The sequence below is a fragment of the Tauraco erythrolophus genome, chromosome 16 (genome assembly GCF_009769465.1).
Source record: "Tauraco erythrolophus isolate bTauEry1 chromosome 16, bTauEry1.pri, whole genome shotgun sequence".
NCBI lineage: Eukaryota > Metazoa > Chordata > Aves > Musophagiformes > Musophagidae > Tauraco > Tauraco erythrolophus.
In genome coordinates this window covers 3,401,405-3,420,536 of record NC_141480.1, presented here as the reverse complement: position 1 = coordinate 3,420,536, position 19,132 = coordinate 3,401,405, and the positions used below count along the sequence as shown (strand labels likewise).

At 42.5% G+C, this 19,132-nt stretch overlaps 1 protein-coding gene across 2 annotated transcripts; it reads left to right on the top strand.

Moving 5' to 3' along the window:
• The first annotated feature begins 373 nt into the window (after positions 1–373).
• On the top strand, positions 374–13,308 carry SAR1B (secretion associated Ras related GTPase 1B). 2 transcript variants are annotated; one of them, XR_015222586.1, is made up of 8 exons: positions 374–426; positions 5,029–5,102; positions 8,765–8,884; positions 9,349–9,414; positions 9,962–10,065; positions 10,229–10,360; positions 11,806–11,993; positions 12,163–13,308. XR_015222586.1 is itself a non-coding variant. In XM_086621334.1 (7 exons), the coding sequence occupies exons 2-7, from the start codon at positions 5,045–5,047 to the stop codon at positions 11,920–11,922; spliced, it is 597 nt and encodes a 198-aa protein (XP_086477460.1). In that variant the 5' UTR covers positions 374–426; positions 5,029–5,044; the 3' UTR covers positions 11,923–13,308. The 2 variants fall into 2 exon arrangements, 1 of the variants encoding a protein (XP_086477460.1); XM_086621334.1 differs by having other exon boundaries at positions 11,806–13,308.
• Positions 13,309–19,132: the final 5,824 nt, after the last annotated feature.

Sequence of the window (19,132 nt, the reverse complement as noted above, 5' to 3'; positions counted from 1 at the left end):
GCTCGGCGGTGCCGCCCGTCTGGCGGCGCCCGGCCCAGCTCGGGGGAGGAGAGGAGGGACGGCCTCGCGCCGGAACTACCGGCGGCGCGCGCAGGCGCACTGCGTACACGTGGCACTTCCGGGAGCGACGCTCTGCGGTAGTGGGCGGAGCCTGACGCCCCGCTGAGGGGCGTGGCTACGGGGGGGCGTGGCTACGGGCGTGCCCGGGCGGGGCGGGGCGGTACCGGGAGGCCCCGTGGCCGCGGGCCGGGCGGAGCCATCACCGCCCCGCCCCGGTGCGTGCGGTGCGGTGCGGCGCGGAGCGGCCGGCCGGGCCCGGAAGGAGCCGCGCGGGGGCGGAGCGGGGCGCAGCCGCCGGGGTGTGTGTGTGTCTCGGTGCCGGCGGAGCGGAGCGCAGCGCCCGCGGCTCGGCGGCGACGGCGGTGGGTGAGCGCTGGGGGGGACCGCCGGTGGAGGGGGTGGGGGGGGGGTGGGCGCGGCCCGCGGCCGCGCTGCCGGGCCTGCTCGGGGGGGCCTGCGAGGCCGCGGCCTGTTACGAGGTGGGCCGGGGCGGCGGGCGCTCCCTCCCGTGCCCTCCTCTCGCTCGTCCCGGGGGAGCCCTCGGGGCTCGGCGGGCCGCCGGTGCTGGGGGCAGCGGCCCGTGGGCTGTGCGGCAGTGCCGTTGTGGCTCGTACGGCGCTCGGGGTCTGTGATGCTGCCGGTGCCGTGGGTATCGCCCGGTAACCGCCGGGCGCTCGGCAGCCCTCCCCTGCCCCGGTGTACCGGTCTGTCCAGGCTTAGTCTGGGTGTTTCTTCAGACGTAACTCTGGAGATGAAGGATGATTTTATATTGGTGCCCCGATGTGCTATTTTCTTTGTTTCGTAGGTAGGGAGCTGCAGCAGCAGGCCCCAGTTTGGTAATATGATCTGAGAACTGGTTGCTGTGGGCAAACCTCTGCACCGGGCGCCCTTAGGAACCAGTTTGTGCCTTGCGGTGCCCCTGCACAGATCAGCTGTGGACTGTGTCGGACGTGCCCGAGGTCTGAGGTGGATTCAAATAGGATGTCTCGGAGTAAAAGATGTGATGTAACTAAATTTAAGTCGTCAGCCACACAATCTGTAATCTTGCTGTTTTTCAACCCAGTTAGTAATGAACCAGCGTGATGACTGCTCTTTCAGAAATCTCGAATATGACTTTCTATTAAAAAAATGGTTAAAATACTCAAAGAAAGCCTATACTGTTATCTTATTTTCAAACTCTGTCCCTTTCCTTGACTTTTAAAATACCACATCGAAGTGCAATTTTATACCATAGAATAAACTGGTCTGGAGAAGACAGGTATCCGTTTATTATTCCCTGAGTTTCTTAGGGATTTTGATTTTTGTTGTCCATGGTAATGTTTTATGATGATAGAATGATTATATGTGTAATAATAGTTTTGAGCTACCATATTTAGATCACACTTGGAAAAACTGCAAACACACCTGTGAAAAAAGGCTCTAAGTCCTTGCCTGCACGTTGTTTTCCCCGACTTAACTGTGGCTGAGGTGCAGGGTTGGTGCAGGTAGGTTGGACAGAGGTTTCTTTCCTGGCTCTTGCCCGTGGCACCCACCCAGGTGCAGCACAGTGCGTTTCCGCTTACTGCAAGAGCTGTTCTGTTTGGGTGTCACTGGTTTCTGTTTCCTAATTATTCCAGAAGGGATTTAAAGCTGTCTTTAAAAGCCTGATATCCTCCCTTACCTAAAGTTTCACAGACTTTGGAAGTAAGCACTGTTCTAACTGATTCAGAAGTGAAATGATGAATTTCTAGCTAGAAAAGTGCAGATCGAGCGTAGGGGGAAAAAATCAATTTTTTTCAGAATATAGAAGAAATAAGGATGCGTGCATTTGCTTGCTCATCCTTGCTGTCAGTGATGTTCCCTTTAGGAGGTTGGGTCAAGGTGTTACCGAAGCCATTGGGTGGGAATTCTGCATCCCCATGGTCAGAAGTGGTCTCCAGTAAGCAAACTCATCTCCAGTAGGAAGAACCCATCTCTTTGGTCTGTAGGGTGGCTTATAGGGCTCCACAGGAGTTACTAAATGAGACTTTGCTGATGAAATAATGTTAGCCAGGGTTGTTGGAGACGTTTTGAAGTGACAGCCATCTGATATTGATGTGATGCTAGAAAATTAACTTTCATATTTTTGTTAAGGAGCCATGAGTGAGTTGGTGATGTCTGTAAAAACAGTTGGCATCAAAAAGTTCTCTTGTGCCCAGTACAATTTTTCATTAAAAGCTTGTGTCTGCTTGCAACTGGCTACTTTCAAGGGAACTCTTAAAATAACCTTAAAATTGTATTTTTGTCTTCCTTGTGGCTTGTGAACAGTTTTTGTTGTTCTGCTTTAACAATATTTTTACTGTGGACCTCAGAGGTTCAGTCAGCCTCAGCTCTCCCCTTGCTCTGGTGCAGCTCCATGCCTTGGACGTGGTGGTGTGACAACTCTTGACACCAGTGCAGACCCACGGCAGCTTTTTAATGCTTTGATTTGACTCTCCTGTGAATTACGTAGTTACTTTTCCTGTGCGATAAGAGTAGATTTAATATCTCTATTCAAATATTACCAGTGTGCCTTTACAATTAACTGTTCATTTTTTCCCCATTTTAAAAGTATTTTCCTTTAACTGCTGCCAGCTGATGTGGAGAGTGTTCTGGATGTATTCGGATAGCTGTTTTTAAACCCTTTTTTTTTTTTTTTTTTGTGGTGATGGAAGTTTAACCTATATGAATGCCACTTCAGCTCAGTTTGCAGAGTAATCCTGTTCTCACTTTAGTCATTTCAATCTTGCCCCTTAAAGTAATTTCTGTAATGCATAAAGATTATTTCTTTTTGCTTTATCCTTAAGTTTAGTCGATAGAAAAGGTTAATACAACTAAACACCATGAAGTTATTCTCACCTCAGTAATCTGAGCACTTCTCTTACATCACACTGTTTGCCCTGGTTTGCAGGTTATTTGAGTCGATCGTTTTTCTAAGCCCCACAGAGGCTTTTCTCGCTCGGTATTTTGCTCAAGCAATAAATAAATCTGCTGACGTGTATGTTCTGCTGTGTTTGCTTATTCTTGACCTTTGCTTTTTAGCTGTGCAAGAGACAGTTTCAGTCGTGACGTTGTGTAACTGAGTGTTTACGCGTTGACGAGTGTGTTTGTATTCTTAAAAATTTGTGCCTGTTGCAGCTGATCAGTTGTTCAGAGTAACGTAGGGTGTGGGTAAGAGTTTCAGGGCTAGTTGTGGAGAAACCAAGGATTCCCAGCGCTTCGTTATCTTCAACTGGGGAGACAAACATGGGCTGGAAAGATTTTGTTCAAGTGCAAGCAAACATAATTAGAAAATTCTTTCCTTCTTGCTCCACATCACCTTCTGTGATAGACCTGTTGCACAGTGGGGAAACTGTTCGTTGTCGCACGTGTAACTGCTGGGACAGATGCTGGATTTTGATCTGGTTCTGACCTGGGTTTTGACTACTGTGTGCTGTGCTCCAGGGTCGGAGCTGCCTTGGAGTTGTCTTGTGACCTCCCCACGGTACCACTGCAGCATTGAAGCGAGCGCAGCAGGACAGCCTGCAGCAGCGTGGACGTCTCTGCCAGCTGCACTTCACAGTGCCGTCCAGTTTCTCCAGGATAGTTGGACTCCAACGTCCCCTGATGTTAGCAGGGGTTATGTGCTCCAGTAGGAATTAGCTGGCTAAATGCTTCTAAGGATGTCCTTTAGTTTTCCAAGAAGTTTTCACACTAGATACTCATTCACTGTGTCAAACCGGTGCTTTCAGTGTGATTATCCTCGCTTTAGATAATGAGGAAATTAAAATGAAAGCTAAGAAATTAATCACTCCTGGCTGATCAGTGAATGCAGTGATGGCTTTATTTTTGCTCCCCAAAGCATCACTTCAGCACTAGCAGCAGTTCCTCCTCTGTGCTACCTGCCCTCCCGGGCACTTGAGGTGTGCCAGAGCCCCCCTGACACCTCTGCCGTGGCTGCCTGTTCGGAAGCAACCCTGTCTTCCATGGCAGAGGGTTTTTTCTGGGGCAGGAACAACTGAATTCATCAGTCTGTGCAGTCCATCCTGGCTACTTGCTTCTTTCCCAGGGACAAGCATAGCAGCCTTCTGTTGTTTTTTTAACCATACCACAAAGGAGAGGTGTTTGTGGAGTAGCAGAGCTTCATCCTGGTCGCAAGGGGTGTCCTGCCTGTGATGGTTGGTTGAAGTTGGCTGACGGTTGTATGGCACAACTAGAGTGTTGGTTATAGTCATCCTGGCTGCTCTCAGCTCGGCCTTCTGTTCGTGAATTTAAGCTGAAGGAATTTGGTGGGAAAGATGGTGTTCTAGAGTCCTTTTTTAGGTGCAAGTTGTGCATTTAGGGTTTAAATTGTGGCAACCTGTGCAGGAGGTTGTGATCTTTGAATTGCAGTTCCAGTGCTTTGGACTAAGTAGTGGTTTCCCATTACAAGCCAAACAGACAGGTTCTGTGTAGACAATAGGGGTTTATTCGGTATCAGACTTCTCTGGATTCAGCTGCACAAAACTTCTTCACCTCTTACCACCTCTGCTTCAAACCCAGCAGCTCCCAAGGGCAGCTGGAGCACTGACTCTGCGCTGACATCCCTCTGTTGTCCTCTTAAAAGTGCCATTTTTTCCCAGTTGAAAAGTTGATGTGAGATTCCATTTGAAATCTTCAGTAGAATATCACACAGCTACACCAAATCATACCTGAGATAAAATTATTTTTACTTCTTGTCAAGACTTCTGTCCACGTAGCAGTTTCCAAGGCGAGGAAAAGGTCTTTGCTGTTGAATCACAAGGTCTAGATTCTGGTTTTCATTTCTACACTAATTTTTTCATGTGTTGTGGGGTCACTTAATTGGTCCATGATACAGTTTACCAAAACTAAATTGTTTTTTTATTTTTCACCCAGGACTTTGAATTACTCATCTTACCTATAAATATTTTAGAATGTTTAATGTGCTGTTCTGACAGACGTTAAATGCATTACATTTTCTGTTTATTTCAGACTGTAAGATTCAGATATGTCCTTCATATTTGACTGGATTTACAGTGGTTTCAGTAGCGTATTACAGTTTTTAGGTAAGTTTTTATTGTTTGGGGTTTTTCCTTTCTGCTATTCTTGTGTAAAATGTCTGTTCGACTCTATTGATAGCCGCTGCTGGATAAATAATAATATTTGTTTTGCTGTATATTCAGTAACACTCAAACAAAAGTTTCACTTACCAATACTGAGTATTTCCAGAGTGTGCTCTCCGTTCAGTCTGACTTTAATCCTTTAACCTCTTGAAAAAATTACATTTTCTTTCATTAACGTAGTAGGTTTGATTTTTCTAATCATATTACATTTAAGCTGATGTAATTCTGTCGACTTTCGTGGACTTTCTCCTGAACTCAGTAATTTTACCTCAGTTCTTTTGCACATGAGGATACCACTTGAGAATCCAAATATGAGGGACTGTCTACAACAAATTAATGCTGGATATTGAAGCCCTTGCTCATGTTCAGCAGTGTGTTGTTCTGTGACTGATGTCACTGAAATCAGTGTGAAACTTCACTGGCATCTGCTGAAGAGCCTCAGGAAAATATTCCCTGGCCAAAAGAATCTATGATCCATATCAATCCAAGGTGAAACATTAGCTTGTGCAAAACAGGATGGGGAAAAAAAGAAAAAGGAAACAAAAAAACCCAAACCAACAACCAGGAGGAAAAGGAGTGCTAGGATGCTAAAAAATGGAACAGAAGTTGCAGATCACATAGGTAAAAGGCATAATTTGCAAGTTTGAAGGATTTTATTGAAGTGGATAAAAAGCATTTGAGAATAAGGAATCATGACAAGCTGTGCCACCTGCCTTTTATCAGTTGAAAGTTTAAACTTTTTTGCTGCGTGTTAGACCCTTGGCCTACTATTGAAATATTAGCCAGTGAAATGTTAACTAAATTGACTAATCTTTCTTATCAACACTTACTTAGCTGAGCAGTGATTACTGCACACTAGCCCGCTTTCTCATTCCTGTGCATGGAAAGCCTGGTGAAAGATAGTGGAGCTTGAAGTAGGAAGGAGAATTACTCTCAATATGTCCCTTCTCTTCTGGAAGAAACGTGTTCCCTTTTCATTCTCGTTTACGTATGCAGTTGAAGAAGGCTGATTATAACATTTGGGAAACTCCCTGCAGTTCCCTGTGCTGTCCTGTCAGGAGGCTGCTAAGATTGCTTTGTAAAGTACATCTTTGCACACATACACTTTCAGAATGGACAAAGAATCTGTGCAGATATATGTGTGTGTGTATAAATATATATAAAGTCTGGTCTTGGTGTAGCTAATAGCTGAAGTGTTGCTGCTTGTTTGCCTTGCATTTCTATGAAAGACACTTGGGAAGTGTGAAATGTTTCAGAGACAGAAGCAGCACCTGATTTGGGAGCAAAGGCTCTTGGATGTTCAGGCTGAGAGTGGCAAAAATATTTTTGTTTTACTGTGGTTTAGTAGAATTTTGTTTAACTCATAAGGTAAGTGCGAACTGGAGTTTCTCCTGTGGCATAAGTTAATATATGAAAATGTTTGCCCACTCCTCCTTTTTGTGCAAACATTAATACTTTCTCCTCCACTCTGTGGTTTAATAGTTAATGTATGTATATATTTAGGCATGTGAGAAGGTGAGTTTGGGAAGTAAGAGTTGTTGTGTTTGAAGACACTCTACGGTACCTGTAGTAATAAAGATCACTAATGAAATCAGCTGAGGAATATGAGAGAATATTCATTCCTGCAAGCTACCAAACATGTCATGTGGGAATGCAATCCCAGAGATTAGCTTAAAGGCAGGGGGAGAGGTGAGCAAACACCAGCAGTGTGAAGGTCGGCCAAGCAGAGGCACGTATGCCCCTGTAATGCTGTGGCATCACAGGACTGTCCCAGTAGCCACCAGTGCAACAGCGTTGCTTCAAATCCCACTGAATAGAACATGTATGGGGACAACACATTAGATGAGAAATAAAAATGAGGGCTTCAGAAACTGGTGTTACTGGCTCACTCTGCTGCCCGCTAGCCTCATCATGTACCGAGACCCAGGGCAGCTGTCAGTGCACCCTTTGGGTGGCTACCAACTGCTTGCCCAAGGCACCGCGCACGATGCTGGTGGGTAGTCTGCAGATCAGGAGGGTTGGTTGTGCTTGTGGGAGAAGGGGCAGTTAAGTGTGGGGACTGCAGCAATGGGACAGTTGAGCTTTAACAGTAAAATCTGTGCATTTCACAAAATGTTTCTGTATCATCGCGGTGGTGGTAAAATAAACTGTTCTTCAGCATATTGCAAAGTGCTACAGGACTGTGACATGATGTAGTAAAAGATCCTGGTGACTGAAACTCCCACGTTACGGTATTTGGCTGTATTTTGCAGTTCTTTTGCGGGAAGAAGAGAGAATTCTGTTAGGAACGTAGCCCAGTTTTGCTTTTGAAGAAATGCAATTTCAGCACATACATGTATTTTTTTCCCCACCTCTGTTCTAAGTGTTCTGCCCCCTTCAGCACTCGTGAAGGCTGCGAGGTCAGTAGTGGTTCCTAAGGAGATGTGCAGTGTGTAGTGTCCAGCCACAGCTCTTTGAAGAGGGAGGATTTTCTCCTTAAAAAACGTTAAAGCTAAGAAACTCTTACTTCAGTAGTTCTTAAGTATAGAATGTAATTTTTTTTTTTTTTTTTTTAATGAAATTTGTCTTTAAAATGTTTTACTTTGAATGTCGATCAGATTGAAACAGTAAGAAATAATCCTGGCATAAGGATGTAGTGTTGACATGTTTGAGAATCACTCCTTGATAACATCAAACTTAAGAAAATACTGTGTTCATGTTTTACACATCCTTCCTCTCTTTCACAGCAACTGTTACATTTACTGGGGTTCCAAATAGAGGAAAAAAAGGGGAAAAGGCATTTTTATAAAGATAACTATTGGTGAAAATAAAATTTCTTATTCCTGTTATGAAAGCATTATCACATGGCAGCAAGTGTGTCAGAATTGCCCTGACAGTGCCATTCAGGATATACCAGTACCGTTAGCTGGGGGTATGGGTGAATGTTTCTTTTTGTCAAAATAATATATCATAGAATGGTTTGGGTTGGAAGGGACCTTAAAGATCATCTAGTTCCAACCCCCCTGCCATGGGCAGAGAAATCCTCCACTACACCAGGTTGCCCAAAGCTTCATCTAACCTGGCCTTGAACACCATATGAACCAACATAAGAGAATTCACACATATACTAATTATGACTATTGACATTGAAATTAATTTCATTGAGGTCTGGACTTTCTTTTTGCCTCAGACAAGTTTTTTGTCATAATTGGAGTTAACTGAACAAAACATCCTCTGTTCACATTCAGGGTGGTTCATGTTTGGAGCCCACTGTCAGCACTGTACCCACACAACCCCCTCTCCACTGCCTGTGAGCAAAACTGTCCTTTTACTGGGGCAGAGTGAGCTACACTGGCAAAATTTAGTCTTGTTTTGTGGTGGTTTTCCTAAGATAATGTAAATACATTTACATGAGTGACACGTTTACATCAATTGTGTGCCTCTCCCCCACTTAGCATCCCATAAGCTGCACATGGCGCACATAGTGCAGCAAGTATGAATGTAATTTGTACGAGTAGAACATGGTTAAAGAGCATTGATAAAGTATGCAGCAGAGCTCGGCTGGTCTGTAGAAATTAACTCCTGCCAATTAAACTGATTAATCAGTAGGTCCTTCTTTGTTCTAGGACTGTACAAGAAATCAGGCAAACTAGTGTTTCTTGGACTGGACAATGCTGGAAAAACTACACTGCTGCACATGCTTAAAGACGACAGACTGGGACAACACGTCCCCACGTTACACCCCAGTAAGTTAATATTGCTGGTTCCATAGCTAGAAAGTGTTTAAAGTGTTGCAGGAAAAGCAGATCTGATTATACATCATAAGATGAACAGCGTAACTGGGTAGAAACAAAAGAATTTCTGGGACTACAATCTCTAAATGGTTCAAGTACTATTCAGAAAAATTTGTATAGGATAGTTCAGTGTGGTGTATTTAAAATTAAGAGATGAGTAGCAAGCAGAACGACGGAGCTGAGAATGTAGATTAGAGAAGCTGTGGGAAATTGAGTCTTGCAGTGTTTGGGCGCAGCTTCTCTGTGCAGCTGGAAAATTAGCATTTCTGTATACTCTTTTGCTTTGATTTGTTTCTTGAATAACAAAACGCTGCGAAAAGACCCAAGACAGAAAGTAAAATCTACGTGCAAGAAGGTTAGACTGTTCTAAGGCACTGCATAATCTTCACAGAGAACGTAATTCTGTGTGTTTCTAGCTTCAGAAGAGCTGACAATTGCTGGCATGACGTTCACGACCTTCGATCTGGGTGGACATGCTCAAGGTATGAGAATACGTTGACTCACTTCGCTGAATTGAGTTAGAGTTGTCCCCAATCCGTTTGTTTTGGATAAAAAATATGACCATGCTGCACAGGTGGACTTCCCACACTCTTTGACAGTATGAAAAACATTCGCTGCTCTGTTGTCTGTTTCCACCATTTATCACAAATCCCAAATACAATTTGGCAAGAGCTGCAGTGGAGCATAAATTTTTGGCAGACAGCTGTATTTTGAAGAGGATTCTGTACTTGGAATCACATTTACTGTTAAGCTTTATGCTTCAAACTTACCTTTGTTATGAAATTGTTGGGGCAGCACAAAAAGTTTCAGTACATCAGAGTGTGGGATAGGTAGGTTGGTGATAACGGTGGAGAGAACGATGCTTTTGCTCTATCCCTTCAAGTTTTATAAAACATGAAAATGCATCCTGAAGACTGGCAACATATGCTAAGACTTAAAAAAAACCCTATTTCTTCTTAATTACTCATGTGCATTACTCTGAATTTTGGGGTAACGTCCTCTTGTTTTTAATTCACATCTTCCCTGTAGCTCGCAGAGTGTGGAAAAACTATCTGCCTGCGATTAATGGCATTGTGTTCTTGGTGGACTGCGCAGACCATGAAAGATTGCTTGAATCAAAAGAGGAACTTGATGTAAGTTTGAATAAGTTTTTGAAAGTTTTAACTTTAAATTTGAAGAAATAAACTCAAATTCCCAGTATCCAACAGAGCTCTGCTGCCACCTGGCCATGAGTAGTAGTGATTTGACCTTCTGTATTCTAAATTAACCTCTCCTCCTTTCTCCTTTCCTTTGTAGTCACTAATGACAGATGAAACTATTGCTAATGTGCCTATCCTAATTCTTGGGAACAAGATTGACAGACCTGAAGCCATTAGCGAAGAGCGGTTACGAGAGATGTTTGGTCTCTATGGCCAGACAACAGGAAAGGTAATGCACTTTTTTTTTTTTTTTGATGTCTTTGTTTTTTTTTGTTAGGGAGTTTGTTTGCCTTATTTGTGTGTTGACTGTATTTCACTCCAGCTACACAAAACAAATGGCTTTAATTTATGAAGTACTCAGTACTTAATAACTGTACATGGAACGAATGAACTGTGGAGTTTCTTTTTTGTGTGTTAGGTGCATCTCTACTACAACTTTTTTTGTGTCATCATATTTAATATCACATTTTTTCAGAGAAAACTTAATTGTACTTAGAATAATTTTCAGTACTTCAACTTTCCTATCTAGTACTTTAAAAGGATAAGCAAGTTTTCAGAGGCTATAGTTCTAGTGAGAACTGTCAGAGAAAACTGGATAAAGTCTTTCAGTAAGTGACTTTTCTCATTTAAAGTGCAGCCATAGTACAATTTGTTACTTAACATATTTACCTAAAGCTTTGAAATAGATGTGCACCGTTGTAGAAGTCTGAGTTTGTAGGTTGTGAGGGGGGAAAAAAGAAAGGTTCCTAGTGGCATCAGTAGCAACAAGGCAGATTTATAGTAGGGATCTTTGGATTACTTCAACTCTTCCTAATTTGAAGGAAATACGGTGTACTACTTGTAGGAGACATTTGGATACAGGGCACTAGAAACAAGTTGCTCCGTTGTCCTTTGCCCTTGGAATGACACCTCTCTGCAGCTGACAAAGCCGTTCCAGCGGCTGTCCCAGCTCCCGTTAGATGACGAGCAGCGTGGCTCTGCTGAGGAAGGCACCTGGTCTTGTAATTCCGCTTTTCCTCTTAAAAGAATTTACTCGTAGATGCTTCTCCTTAAGTTCAGTGCCAGTCAGTTTGCCTCGAGTGGGAACAAATCTTTACCACCTTGTTTTCCATGTGAAAGAGTTGCACAGGTTAGTTTTAGAACAGGTGTATTGGGCTGCAGACACTTACTACTGACTTCTGTTACTTTTTTTTGTGTTTTTGCAACACTGCACGTAGTCTGGGAAACATGAATACCATTGTGAATCTCCAGTTGAGCAATAGCTTTATCACACTGTGCTGATCTTGGCAAGCGAGCAACTAGCACGCTTGCTGTGGTCAGTCCTACAAATGCAAGCTTATGTTCTTTTTCATCTGGTTGGAAAGCTGTTGGAAACAGAGCAGGGAACTGTGACTGAAAGCTTGAGTATAAGCTCTCAAATTCTCTGTGCCTGTGCTTGCTGTTGCACTCTGGTTTCATGTACTTCACCCTCTCCAAATGTGGGTGCACGTGAAAACATGCTCAGTGTATTTCTCAAGTGGCCCTGATCTTAGTAACATGTACAAGTTTTAGGTGATTTTCTAAAATTCCAGTATCCAGCACAAGTTAATGGCATTCCCTAGCAGCAATGTCCACGTGAATTAGCCATCTTTTTGTAACAATCCTGTAACTTGGAGCACTTGTGTCTCTCTGCAGGGCAGCATACCATTGAAAGAGCTGAACGCAAGGCCGCTCGAAGTGTTCATGTGCAGCGTGCTAAAGAGACAGGGCTATGGAGAAGGCTTCCGCTGGATGGCACAGTACATTGATTGATGCCAAAATCACATCCATGCATTCTGTCCCATGTCTGGATATTAAGTCTTCTCCTTATTTGATCACTCAGTGTACGTAACTTGAATTCGTTTGACTGTTTAGTTATAAAAATAATACATTTTTAGCCAATTATATCACACATGCTAAATGGTGAGGATTGAAAAATTATTTCAAGCAAGTTTGTAAGTTTAAGCACCACAACCTGCGAGCTTTCTAATCCCATGCAACATTCTTTTGCAGCTTTTAATTTACCAAGTCTCCGGCACCGTTTTTGTTCAGAGCAACTTTCCAGTACAGTATGTTTGAATGCACTTTTTAACAGCTAAAAACTACAAACATGTGAAAAATATTTAATGCTTACGTTAAATTTTTTTATGTACTTTTTTGAAACTGGTTTTATAACTTTAGAGTATATAACCATCTGTCAAGGAATAATAAATAATTAGCTGATGGATAATTGCATGATGCCTTACAGTTTTCAATAATACACTTTCTTATGCAACGTCATGCAATAAATTTCAATCCAGTTTTTGGCAACTTTAATGGAAAATGTTTCATTTTAATGTGTCGTAATTAGTGAGGCTGCCTGATGATCTGAATATGTGGGATGTTTTCCTGAAACACAGAAGGCCGCAAAGTAGTTTCATTGTATGTTGGAGTAAGGTGTTTTCTCAGACTACCAAATTGCATTTATTTTAGGATTTTGCATTAGTAAAAGAAAAATCTAATCCAATGCCCTTATAACCACCACCTTAAAAAAGTACAAATAATGCAAATCAGCTGTGCCAGTGTAAATCTTGAACTAATGTCGAAAGTGGTCTTATTCTACTGGTCTCTTGAATTAAACCCCTGAAGCGACACAAGAAATACAGGATTTTTTTTGCCTGAAGAAATTCAGAATACTATTGCACTAAATATTCCGTTCCTCATTTAATTAGATTTGGGTTTTGCCAGAAAATTTGCCTGTGAAATTGCCGGGGGAAAAAAAAAATGTTGCCATTGCCGCTTGTGAAAATTTGTCAGCCCACACCCAATCAGCCAATTTTATTTTTGGTGTTTTGAGCTGGGACAAGATGGATTGTTTTCTGTGGTTTTGCCCGGAAACCTAGCCAGTGTGGCAGGTGCTGGCTGCCCAGATGGCTTATTTCTGGGGTAAAATTTGGTTATCTGCTGTCCCCGTTTCCAGACTTCTGACGGTTTTTCCCCCATCTCTGACTGCGTTGGTTCCCCGAGGAGACAGCAGGTTATTTTTGAAGAAGGGATGTTGAAGCACATATGTCTGGTGGATGCTGGCTGACACTGCCATGGAGCTGTGGTTGGTGTTTCTGTGTGCTGGATGTGTTTTACTCTAACCTGTCGAACGCCGAGGTAGGGTTTCAGCCCCGGAGTCACCATTTCACCGGGATGGGTTTGAGTTTCACTGTGTAGTGTTTCCCCCTTGTAAGAGCAGGAACTGCTGCAAGGGTTTTTACTGAATCCCTTTTACTCACTGTTGTAGGTCATCTCCAAAATGCTTTAGGTCTTACGTTTCCAGTATCTGTGGCAGTAAATGTATTTTTGATGGGTTCAGTTTCATTAATAACTTTCACTCTTGACCTGCTGGGCTTGAATCTCAGATTTAAAGCCTGTAGGCTCATAGCAGATAAATGAGACTTATTCCTTACCCAGATCTGAACTTGTGTGATTGAATATTGATGATCAGTTCCCTGCAGCCCTAGACTGTGCATCTGAATAAGATTAATAATTCAGAACCTAACTAATGTAAATTGTAACTGCAGTTTATTGCTGCACAATCATATGCAAAGTGTTAAGCCTAGGTTGTGCGTGGTGAAGTTGAGTGACAGTATGGAATAGCTTTTCCAGGTGACCAACATAAGAGAATTCTGCATTTAAACTAGTGCTCAGCTGTAGAGTAGTTGCATAAATCAAAACTGGAGGTAAGAAATGGCCTCTCACCAGCGTGTGGACAGGGTGAATCTTTACTACCTACAGCTGTTATGTAAGGGGCATGCCTTTTTTTTTTTTTCTCTCTGTATTTTTCTGGTGATGGTTATAATGCAGAGAACAACAGCAAAATCAGTAGGTGGTTTAAATATTAAAAATACTACTTGTGGTCACGCTGTGGTGTTGATGGGGGAGACTTAGGGCTGTGTTGCCTGTGCTTATGGAAATGAAGCTGGAGGTGTTCTGCTGCAGACCACTTCCACAGGCTGAGCCATGAGGTGGGCACTGGGAGGTCCTCTTCGCCTGCTCTTCCAACCAACTGTGAATAACATTAGCAGTAAGGAAAAGGTTGATAGTATTGAGATGTAAAGAAGAAGGGAGACGATACTGCTTTAAAAGTGTGTGTTAAGAGTAATTCTTAGTATTGTGGAAATACTCAGACTTCATGTTTCCTACTGTAGGATGCTAGTTTAAATGTGGTTATAATAAGGGCATGAAGAAATCTGGACCTTGTGTTTATCCACCTGGGTATTGTAATGGTTTCCATTGTGGGAATAGCTGATCAACACTCGGTTAAATGCACAAATAATCTTGCTCTGTTTCATTGCATTCAGTAGAGGAAGGATCTTTCTTCTGTAGTTTACGTTCCATTGTGCACATGAATGTGAATGAGCGTTGTGTGTCTTTGTGTGAAGACTTCATTAATAGACAGATACACTGATGAGGGTTTTTCTGGTGGTTATCCCCACGCTCTCCACATCTCCCTGGTCATTTATTTCTGGAGGTTGCTTATTCCATTTTGTGACCAGTCTTAACTTAAAAAAAGCAACATTCACATTTGGGTCTGACCTCTATGATTATATTTTTTTTGCACTCTTGACTATGCAGATTTCAATTAAACATCACTTTAAAGAATGTGAACAAAAAACCTCATTAATAAAGACATTATTTATGAAGCGTCTCTCTTTGTTTTTACATTGCAAGAGTTCTTTAAGAGAAATGAGTGCAGATTTCTAAGATACTAATAACTACTGACAAAGTGGCCTGTATTTCACTGCAGTGACCCCATATGCTAGCATCTATGCATTGAACAAGATTTATTTTGTTTGGATTTAATTAAAAACTTGGGGGTTAGTGTGTATTTTTTAACTGAGAGGCATTGCTGTGTTTCAGTTTTGATTTTAATACATTTTTCAGCAACAATTGTTGGCGCTGGAGATGGGAAAGATCTTTGAGCTTTCTCATTTATCCTCTTGCCAGGTCAAGATTATTGCATTAATATTTCTGTATTCAGTGTTCAGGCGCTGTCTGGTTTGTGCCAAAGACGACCTGTGGCATTCACTGGGATACAATACCTGCATGCGTGTGAGCTTTACTGTATTTTAATAATTGGAATTGAAAGTGAACTAGAACTTCTGGCATCTGCTTATTTACAACTAAAGTCAGCTCAGAAAAACGGTGATGGTGGTCTCCAGTCCCAGTGAATTCACAGGTCTGCTTGAAGTTGAATTGTTTTTTTCTTGTTTGTACTGTCAGAGTATTTGGTTGTTATCAGCCAAAGTCCAATATTTCTGTTGACTACAACGTGCTCTGATTTAGTGTAGATAACATAATTGTTAGTTATGGACTTATAATGAGTTAGTTATATTAAAAACAGCCTAATCCACTGGCTGTCAGTGGGGACATGTAACTTATTTGCACTTGGATAAACCACTTTTTGCACTAGTATCTCAGTGGGGAACTAAACATTTTCTGTTTTGCAATGTGAGTGCTCTAAATGTTGAAAAGCATCATTTATATAATAAACTGCAGAAGAAAAGCTAAAGATGAAAGTGTTCTTAAACATGTTCTTAATGTGGTGTTTGTTATTGTGTTATCCCATCCCATGCTTGAAATTTAAGTTTAGGAAATAGAAAATAAAATTCTGATTTGGAATTTGAAGAAAAGGAGTTTAAACAGGTAGTTCTTGTCAAATTATCAAAACCAGGAAAAAAGTATGCTGACTTTGTACATCGTCTAGTGGTGAGTTTGTTTCTTTTCTGCTGGGTATAATAATAATAATTCAGTCTCTTCTTTGCTAGAGTTTCTGTTCCTGTGTGCACAGAAGCAAATCCTCTCCTCTGAAAACTAGAGCATGAAAAAAATGACATTTCCTTTGTTGCAGTTTTAGAATGGAAGGATCTGGTCTTACAGGCAAATGATATGGTCTTAGAATCCAGCTGCCCTCTAGGATTTGCAGTGTTGGTGGGGCTGTACTGGGTGGGGATTGCCACTGAGTGTAGGTGCTTATCACACCGAGTGCACTCAGCCCTGTTTGACACAGCCCGTGGGGAAAGTGTATTAACCTGCTGTGAGAGAACTATTTTCCAATTCTAACTACATGCTGTTTACATTTTCCAAATTATTTCTTACTTGCTTTTGAACTAGAATTAGAAATTTGTTTGGTGGTGAGCAGTTATGATAAAACAATGATTAAAAAAAAAATCCCATGTTTTTCTTAGGACCTCATTTCTTATGGCACGTGTCCCATCACAGTAAGAAATTCATAATAATATTTTAGAGCCTTTGATGTCTTTTATTCCAGGATCTCAAAGCTCTCCACCTGCTAATGCTGCCTCAACATCCTTGTGAGGCAGAGGGGTTTTGTTATCTGTGTTTAACCTGTGAAGACAGTGGGGTCTGGAGGTATTAGGTGGTACGTGGTCACTGTCTGAGTCCGAAGAGCAACGCAGCAGCCACCAGCCATGTCGAACGAAGCAGTGCCTCAACCTGGGGCTGTTTGTCGGCGTCCTCGAGAGAAGACAGAAGCCTTCATCACATGCAGGCTGCTGAAGATACTGCACAGACCACGTGTAAATCACAGGTGGTTTGGGTCACCTCCTCTGGTATGCCTGTGTTCGTAGCAAAAAAAGCCACTCTAAGCGTGTACCGTTCACCCTCAACTGCCTTGCACCCAACTGTGATGATATTTAGTCGCTAAGTTACAAGAACAGCACAAAAACTTGCAACGTGTGCAGTGGGTGCAAAGCGTGGATCTACTTGTAATTTCTCTTTCCTAAATGTATACTGTAAGTAAATGCTGCCTTTATAAAAGAAGAACATTTAAAGGCATGTTTTCAGCTTTTGGGTCCAAATGCCTGCTTTTTGCACCGGCAAATAAGGATTTATATTGTTTGGTTTAGATTTTTCCCCTCGCAAAGGTGATACTTCACTGTCAGAGTGGTTTGATTAACGGCCAGGAGCAGCGCTACCCGGAGCAAACCCCTGGCAGTAGCTTGGGGCAGAGATGAGCTGTTGGAGACCTGATCTTAGCAATTTAATGATACTTGAGTACCCAAACCCAGGAGCAGATACAGCGGCTTTGTTGATGAGGGGTGTACTGTGACAAGCTGCTGCTCTGGGAAGGGATGGGACTGGCACTTGCAGTAGCATGTGCAGATGGGGAAGCTGAGCTAACGAGGGGAACCTGATCTTACCCTGTCGAGAGGATCTGAAGAGGTGCAGGGTTTTGTAGCACATGGGGTTTCTGAGCAAAGGAATCGTAGAATTATAAAATGGTTTGGGTTGGAAGGGACCTTAGAGATCATCTAGTTCCAACCCCCCTGAAAAGGAAGCTGCTTTTCAGTGAGAATGTGGCTCTTGAGAGGAGAGTGGGAATATATTTTCAGTTAGAGTTTGTTAAAATCTTTGTTAAATGTTTGTTGAAACCTAAAAGCTTTGCTAGGGGCAGGAAATGGGGCAGTGAGCAGGCTGGAGCAGGGGGTGAGCGCTGGGGACCGTGGTGCGGGGGCTGCGAGTGTCTCTAGGAAATACTTGACCAAGTTCCCAGGTGTTCAGTGCAAGAAGGGCAAAATTAATTGGGACATCGAAAAATGTCCTCTTGCCAGCGAGGTAAGAGGTAGAACAATTATAACCAGGGCTCCTAACACTGCTCTGCCACAGCTCGTTTGTGGGCTGACCCAGGGCTGGTATTTGGAAACACTGGTGCTTGTGAAAGCGGAGAGGAGAGAGAGAAAAATTAGCTAGTGATAGGAGCTGTGTTTCAGTCAGTCTGTGCATGCTATGGGAATGCCAGCGTTTGTCAGGTTATTTTGAAATCTGTCCGGTATCCTCCAGTTAAGCTGGGTTTTGCTAAGTCACTGGAAACTGCTGGTCCTTGGTCGACTGTTCCCCAAGGACACAGCTGGGGTCACTTGCTCAGTGCACTTGACTGCTGACCAGAGATAAGCACGAGCTGCAAAACTTAAATTCATATTTTAAGCTTGCTCATGCCTGATGGCCCTCAGAGCTGGGTTTTGAGTTCAGCCTAGACTATTGATTCCAGCCCCGGTGCCCAAATGCCATTTTCTCTCTGCTTTCTTAGAGCAGGATTTTGGTTTAGGTTCGAATAAATTGGAACTGTGAAGGGAAGACCTCCTGTATGTGCCCCTCAACTCGTTTATTCCTTACAGTGTGTACATATGTAATATATCTATAATATGTAAATATGTATGTATACATACATATGCACACACAAGAAGTTTAAAATCTGTTCAAAATACTGTTACTGAGATGCATTAGTGTGAAATTGCAGAGGACGCTCAGTGGAAGTCTGCTCAGAGTAGGTTTGAAAGGCTAAAAAAATCAGGAGGAGTTTGCAGTAGAGAAAATTAAAAGCTTTTGCCTTACTGGCAAATAAATAATTACAGGAGATACTGTGGGAGAAATTCAGATGTGCAGCTACAGTAGGGAAAGCAGCTGGAGTTCTGGGTGCTGCCTGGAGAAGCAGCACTTAGGCAGAACAGAAAAAGGCAGAGTTAATAATATAGTTTGCCTTTTTTTTTTAGAGCTTACGCTTTGTTACTGGCATCTGAGACACTTTTAGCATTGATGTAAAGAATTTTGGGTGTTCCTGCGAAATGAGATGTTTACTCAAGCGTTTTTTAGGAAACTTGTCCCATCCGCTTGCTCCTACTTGCTGCTTTCTGTGACAGCTGGCGCTGAAGAGTTCCGATGAACATCCTCAGAAGAGTTATGTTGATATTTTTTAATTTTTTTTTTCTTTAGTTCTCCTCTAGTCCTCCTGTCTGCTGTTACCCCTTCTGTAATATCCTTTTGTTTCCTAATCTGTAATTTGAATTGCCTCCTAACTTCAAAAAACAATATGGCTTTTTTCCCCAGGCTGTTTTGGGGAGAGCTTTTCTTCAACAGTTCAGTGTTTAAAATCCTGGGGAAGAAATTTGTAAAGAGGGCCCTCTATGAAAGAAGAAACTCTACTTGTGTTTTC